At 50.5% G+C, this 7,636-nt stretch overlaps 1 protein-coding gene across 1 annotated transcript; it reads right to left on the bottom strand.

The window, feature by feature from the left end:
* Window positions 1-2,789: 2,789 nt before the first annotated feature.
* CDV56_105564 (transcription factor domain-containing protein) lies at window positions 2,790-7,566 on the bottom strand (the record flags this gene model as incomplete). The annotated part of the gene is made up of 8 exons (XM_026759183.1): window positions 2,790-4,058; window positions 4,990-5,765; window positions 5,835-5,859; window positions 5,915-6,166; window positions 6,229-6,970; window positions 7,050-7,095; window positions 7,188-7,264; window positions 7,409-7,566. 8 exons carry the CDS (start codon window positions 7,564-7,566, stop codon window positions 2,790-2,792), a joined length of 3,345 nt encoding a protein of 1,114 aa, XP_026612021.1.
* Between the last annotated feature and the right edge of the window lie 70 nt (window positions 7,567-7,636).

The following is a 7,636-nucleotide window of genomic DNA, read 5'->3' as shown; positions in this document are numbered from 1 at the left end:
ATCTAAGTGTCCGTTGCGGGCATGAATTTCCACTTGCTGAAGCTATATCCTGGAGCAGGATTACTCATCAATTTGAAGCTGCGTCTTGCTTGATTCATAATCTCATCATGACAGGATGGGTCATTATTCCACTTGTCGGTCCTGCATGCTCGATGATGCTATCAATTCTAGCTCCATACAGAGTAGTTAATCCTTATCTCAACCCGTCAGCGCATATGCAGATGTCTCTGCGCAGAATTGGAACCAAATGGGAAGAACAATGATTTCTAATTCCTTCGTCTAATCGTCGATTCTGATTCTGCCTTTCAAAGGAGCAGTCTTCAGACCACTCAGGGGTGCAAAACAGCCAAATTTACACAGTTGGTCCAGGCCATCAAATCGCTTTCGATCTCGCCTAGGCTACAATCATGTTTGAGGATGATCGATACTCCCTACTGGAAGCTACGACGAACGGATACCATTCACTGTTTCGAGTCAGTCCTAGGTATTGAGACAGAGTAGTACATCAGGCGCAGACCAACCAAAATGTCTTAAGACTGTTAGATACGAGCTCGCTTCTGGTTTTGTTCTTCAAACTCGGCTATGACTATGAGCATACGGAATTGTCCGTGGACGCTGGAGAGTGGACACACAAAGCGAAGATCCTTTGATACCCTTCCGTTTGATTGAGCATTTGACTGGGTTTGGTCCTCCGTAGGGTCTTCACTCTTCAGCCTTATGTCTGTGCGGATCATGCGGAGTGACAGTGACCGGCAGGCTTCAGTAGTAGTAAATCATCAGCAGTCAGCACAACTCAGCCCTGATTTAGCCGTCTGTCCATGACAGCTTGAGAGGCGGAGACCATTCTTCGATGTACTCCGTAGGATCAAGAGTCAAGACAAGACATCCAGCTTACGATTTAAGCTCGCGAAACTGAATGCTGACGGTCCGCTCTAGCGGGTTTTCTTTCTCTTTTCTTTTTCTTTTTCCCTTTGACTTATCTAATTTGATATTCCAGTAGGAAATGCCGCGTTCTGGCGTCGGGCTGAACAAACGGCCGAAAGATCAAACCCCGACGCTTCATCGAAGCTGCGATGGTAGAGATCCCGTACCATGACTGTGAGATCCTTCCAGCCCTCCACAATAATCACAAAAAAGAAAACAAAAGAGAAAAAAAAAATAAAAATAAAAAATAAAGAGAGACTGCATTGACACCAAGCAATGTGCGATGGTACGATGAAAGCGCACGTTACATTATTGTCATTCAAGACGGTTACATGGGGGTGAACTCCACCAATCGTGTCAGGTAGTGAGACCCCAAACCATTTGAGCTCGTATACGGGTAACCAGTAGATAGATTAGATTCTCCGTATTGGCTTCAAGACTTCGTCTAGGTACAGTGAAACAAGTGCCAGGCAGCAGATCAAGTGGAGATCCTGTCATTGTGTAACCCAAAGCGGCTCAGAGGAACCGCGTCCATTCGACAAGCTGCACTCGACCCCTCCAAATCCCAGGCCAGAGGGGTTAGGAACATCACTTCCCGTCTTCGGTTATCCCGACTCACATTTTAAAGAATATGTGAGCAAATAATAATATGCAGACAAAGAAACTCAAATCACAGTGTCACAACCAAGCCGCAGACTTCGATGATGCTTCAACCTCGACTGAGCTCACTGGCAACGACGGCGAAAGCCGAGCGAGCCCCTCCCCCTTGCATGATGGAACTACTATGCAGTATGAGCAAATAGATTGTCCCCTTGGTGCTAGGTAGAAAGGTGTTCACTGTTCACCCTCAATGATTGCCCCCCATGCAGATGATTATTGACTCTGTGATGGTGACATGCGAATAGGAAATGCTTCACAAGGAATGATGTTGGCAACAAATCATCTGATGGTGTCCATGACAATCCGTCTGCTTTGATTTCAAATGATTATCAAGCATCACCCATCATCTTACATCATCTTCTGTATTGCTCCTACTCAAGCTACTCCAGATAAGGCAAATGGTTCAGAGCCCACAGAGTAATCGCCAAGTGATAGACTACCTTAGTCTCCTCTGAAGATTACGGCGTGCTCAACGCCCGTCAGAGCCAGCCATCTGACTGACATCTAGAACGGGCCCATCGTGCCCATTATTACAGGCTTACAGCAGAAATCGTGACCGACTCCACGAGGGGAGTCGGTGCGTGGCTAAAAAAAGGACTTCCACGTTCTGATTTGACAGTTGATACTACCGACAGTTCGTTGGTCCATCAGTTTCATACTGTGACATCTGCAGTATGAGACTTGGGGTCGGAATGTAGTCCAAGCCAACTCAGGCAGACATTCTTGAGGGGAACGACTCAAATAAACTTGGCAACATTCGAGGATCGCGGTCTTGCCATAGGATCTCATGTCCCGATGGTACAAGGCTGGTCAAGCTTGGTAATAAATCATGACAATTCCATATGATTTCCCTCTTGTACTGTACTTGAACTTGATAAGCTGTATGCCCTAAACACAGAGAACATAGAAGTCAACGACGCCTTGATGCAGGTCAAAAAGATCGAGAAACAAAGACATATGTTCCTCCGACATTAGAGAAGTCATTCCCATGAGCAGATGAGGTTTCTTGAGGTAGTCTCGGCGCGCGCACACACACACAAAACATCAGTAGATATGAACCAAAGTGGTGAGAAAAGAAGATAAAGGAAATGGAAAGAAAGGAAAAGCTTTAAGCGATACAGTTCCTATCCACATCAAAATGACAAAACCCCAACCGTCGGTATCACAGCTCGATCATATCGTCTCCTTCCAGCCGGCAGCATTTATCAACCTTCCACCCCGTTGATGCTCATCTGATCGGGATTATGCCGCCGTCTCCGCATGGGCGCTTTCTTCCTAGCTGCGATTGCGGCTGCATTCTGTGCTTCAACAATCATCTCGGTATCGCCGGCATTGTTGGCTGAGCCGTGGATGGCCTCGTACTGCGCCAACTCGTCCAACTCCCGGATATCCGTCGGCTTCATCCGCAGCCACTTCATGCGCGGACCGACTCTGGATCGCTCCGAAACGCGGAATCCGTAGATCTTCGATTCGTAAATCCTACCTGGTCCCAGACCGGGGCAGAAGTTGACGGTTCGCACGCCGTTGATCTCCGTTGGCTGGTTCGGGGGCGGCAGATCGGGAGTCGCGCGGTTGACCCCAGACGTCATAGACGAGGAGCGAGATTGATTGTTTGCATGCGCAGGTGCAACGGTTAACATGGAGGGATCCAGACGGGGGCCAATGTCCAGGTCGGGGAAGGTCATGAAGAAGAGGTATCCGAACGTGGTCCCGAAGAAGGCCCCATCGACCGAGTGGAAACGACTGTTGGGCGGAGTGTACAGATCCTGGCAACTGGGGCAAAACAGCTTCACCGTCTCTTGTCCAGGGGTGTCGGAGCAGCCCACGGGTAGGACCTTGCTTCCATTGCAGTATGCGCGCGGACAGACACCGAAGTGCTGCATTTCGTACTTCTCCAGCATCTGCTGGATTCCCGGTCGCGAAGTGATGTAGCGCTGGTGGATGAGGCCGTAGAGCAGTTCCGCAGAACTTTCGATCACACTCAGGTCGCTGGCCACCCGTGCGTGTCTCCGGTCCCCAGCTCTGCGGTAGCCCGGGGGTCGCTCATCACCGAGAATCTCGTCGTCATCCTCCTCCTCCTCCTCCTCTTCCTCCTCCTCGTCTTCATCCTCCTCCGGTTCCACATCCAGAATCATCTCGAGCGCCTCCTTGTACATGGGCACCTGCGACTGCAGACCGGTGAGGTTGAAGTCATCCTCGATAAAGTCCTCCGACACCTCTGCGAAGAATTCATGACCCATCAGCGAGCAGAACGAGGAGATCCATGACTCCGGGGCCCCTTCCGAAGACGACATATCGAACGAGCCGGACTCGGATGACGACGAGGCTGATGATTCAGACAGTTGACTCAGATCCAGCCTGTCCAGGCCGTCGGCCAACGCCGAACCTGTCTCTCTCGACACGTTGCCGAGTAGCGAAACGGAAAACGATGGATCGAACGAAGATGGAAGCTCTTCGCTTTGATTTCTTCGACACTGGCCGATCGGGCACAGACCTGAGCCCAATTGCCTCGGAAGATCGATGTCGAAAGAGCCGTAAATTCAAGGTGGACCGTAACTCGGTCTGGGGTTGGTCATGAAATAAGGGAAGAGGTCGGGTTTCTCGTCTACCTGATAAATGGAGGGGTCATCCCAATGTGCGGGACGGCGGATCGTTGTGCGATGAGGAAGTGTTGACGAGATAGCGCTTGAAGGTGGAAAACCCCCCACTAACTCTGTACTGCTCTCAAACAGAGGTCGAAGTCATCCGGTGGGTTCTGGAGTACAAATCCTAGCAAATTTCTTTCACCTGCAGCGAGCGGCCAACACAATCGATTGTAGAGCGGAAACACCAGACCTCTCTGGTCTCTTTCTTCGTGGTGGTGCGGTGGTCGATCAACGGCGTCGAGGGAATCCCGAGTTTAGGTTCGTGGGGCGGTGGGAAAAACGTCGCTTTCGTTACCTCTGCTATAATCGAGAGGACTTGACAGCCGTCGCGAGACGGAGATGCGTGAAAACTGGCTTTCCTGTCCGAGAATGATGGTCACAACATTTAAACACCAGACCTTGATGCCCCTGATGACTGGCAGTGTTGTGTCGGTACTGCGTAGGATGTTCAAGTGGCTGGATTCACTCTAAGTCACGTGCATGATTCAGTCCCATACAGATGACTCTTCCGACAAGCCTACATCTACAGTGAATATCATCTCGAAAAGCGAGCATAATTGAATCCAAATCATTATATTCCCATCATGAATCCCCTGCTTATCGTCACGGTAGGATCTTCCTGATATATACATGATTCATGCGACGTAATACTGTCAAGAAATCAAAACAGCTCCCTGATGACCCTGGAGAGCTCTCCATCATCGCCAAAAATGCCTGAAAGCCCCTCGCCCGTGTTTTGAAGCTCTCCATCATGACCCACAAATCCGGGTATACCTTCGGGTGCTGTACCGGATGCAATGAAGCTGCTGAAGCCTCCAACAGCCTCGAAGAGGTTGGTGAGCTCATGACTCATCTGCAGTCCGTTCAAAGGACTGTTTCCCAGTTCATTGACCCCATTCATCGGACCATAGACGGACAGATCCTCGATCGAATGGCCCGCCAGGCCCGCCATGGCGACAGCAGCCGTTGAATGGGGGTCGTTCGAGTCCGAGCCGAACGGGCGCGCCAGCACGCCCAGCCGTTCCCCGATCATTCTCAGACTCTTGATTGTCTTCCAGAGCCGCTTTGATACGTACGATTTTGTACTGAATCCGTTGATCAGATCGAGTGCCATGTAGAACTCGTCCCGCACCTGTCGGTTGAATTCGTTTGGCGCGTGACATACGGCCAGAAAGAGCACCGCGAGAGCGGCGACAAGGAAGTAGTTGAAGGTAATTTGTTGAGTGCGATAGATGTCAGAAGCATGGTTAAGCTGTGTGAGCACTCGAACTGTATCTTTGGCGACATCCACCACCGTTTGAGCATGACCTTTGTCTTCGGCGATACTTGCAGAAGAATGTAGTACGGGCCGATAAATGAGAATCCGAAGCTGATTCATGCGCAAGTACAGCAGCACCCGTAGCCGCCGCAAACCCCGGCTGGCCGTCTCGCCATGCTTCGGAGAGTCGCCAGGGTAAAATTTCAACGCATCTGGAACCTGCTTGTACCACTGGAGAACCTGGTAGTCCAGATACCCGATCTCATCTCTGCGTATGTCTGTCGTGCCTTCAGAGCCAAGTCCGGAATACCATATCTTTGAGCTTATACGATTATATGAGATCATACACCTCAAGTAAGGCAACGATCCGTCCTAGACCTGTTAGTCAGACGTGGATGACGCGTGTCGTTCCTTGCTTTTAACTTACAGGCTCGGGGAGGTTAGGGTCGACATCCTCATCTTGAATGACAAAGGGTAGCCCGGTACCCAGACTCCAGCGTCTATCCAAACTGTAGATCGTCCAGAAGATCTTGGTGACGTCAGACCATTGATCCTCGTTCGGAAAGGATTTCATCAACGCCTCCCGTCGGTGCAGACCCAGTTCAAGGCACATACGTGCAGCGAATCCTATCACACGGTAGGCCATCGCATCGTCATCCGTGTGGAAATGGTAGGTTGCCTGTCAGGGCATTTAGCCAGGGTCTCGGGCGGGCTAGATATCATCAGAAGGACAATACATACCACCATGCCAAAGAGTTGGATGGTCTTGGTGTCGATCGGTCCCCAAAGCTTAGCCTCAATGACAGGCTTGACACTCAGGAACAGACGTTGGCCCAGATCACTTCGCCCGCTCCCCTCTATGATCAACGTTATGGCGAGAATCATCTTGAGGAGAATTGTATTATCATCATGAAGGGCATCTGAGCCCGGGAATGCTCGCTGCGCCAAGCCAGTCCGCATTGCAGCTTCCATGAAAGTATATAGGAGGTTGACTTGATTGGTCACCTTCTCAATATCCACAAGCGGATACATAATACCGACTTCTTCCTCGTAGACGTGACATAGTCGTAGAGCCTCCTCCCGTTTGATTGCCCATATCGGATCTTTGGTCGGATGTATGGGCTGTGTAAATACAGCCTGCTGAGCAGGCGGCGAAGCGGCCGGCGTGGCTTGGGCCGTTGTCAGATCGTCATTCATGACTTCTTCGGCGGGTGCAATGCCCATGTTCTGAAGACTGGATCTGGCGACATCGAAATTGAAGGCGGAGCTAGTGGGACCATGAAACCGTAGATGTCTTACGCGAGGTCTGACGGTGGCCGCTTGCATCGGTGTAAAGACCGACTGTGAGCCATCTCGAGAGATGTTCTCGAGATTCGGCGAGTCCAAAGATGATCTTTGACTCCGAAGATCATTCAGACTGCTGAAGAGACTGTTCACCTGTTCCTGCAGAGTTGTGATCTGATCTTTCATCGAACGGAACTCTCTGTTCGGTATCATCGTTCGTCAGTCACCATACTGAGGGCAAAGTAAGCCAGACGGAAGATATAAAGGGAGAAACGTACTCGGAATCCTTGAAGTTATTGTTGCAGCAATTGGGGGCGTATCGGCCTATCGCAGAGTCATTCTCTCTCCCTTTGCGAACTCAAACTTCATATCATCGGCAGAGCGATGGAGACAGTTGCTTGAGACATAGTACTGACACTCGAGATTCAGATGGCCACAGCGTTGGCATGGCACTTGACCGTTGCACTTGATCTTGCGTCGCTTACATTCATTGCTGTAGCAAGGGACCCACGTTAGTCAAACTGTATCGGTCCAATGGCTGCTGTATCACAACTATGATAATAACCATCATGAATTTACAGCCATTCACAGAAGCAAACATGGGGTAAATTCGGAGTTTCCTCAGCCGGGATCATACCAGGCGATTGAGATGTAGCGATTCCGCTTTGTGCGCGTGTGAGTTCCGTTGGTCTGTTCCGCTTTCCTCTTTGCGCTGTCCTCAGCTGTGGCGGCATCATGGTCTGCTTTTCCCGCCTGAGGGGTGGCCATATCGACCTGAGACGACTCGGAAGCCATGTCAGCTGCTGTTAGTAAGGGCTGATCGCGTTGTTCTGCGCAGCATAAGGCAGTGAAAAGAGTGCGGAGA

Source organism: Aspergillus thermomutatus (assembly GCF_002237265.1).
Source record: "Aspergillus thermomutatus strain HMR AF 39 chromosome Unknown NODE_193, whole genome shotgun sequence".
In the NCBI taxonomy this organism is placed as follows: Eukaryota; Fungi; Ascomycota; class Eurotiomycetes; order Eurotiales; family Aspergillaceae; genus Aspergillus; species Aspergillus thermomutatus.
The sequence above is the reverse complement of the archived record's forward strand: the minus strand, read 5'-3'. Positions and strand labels throughout refer to the sequence as shown.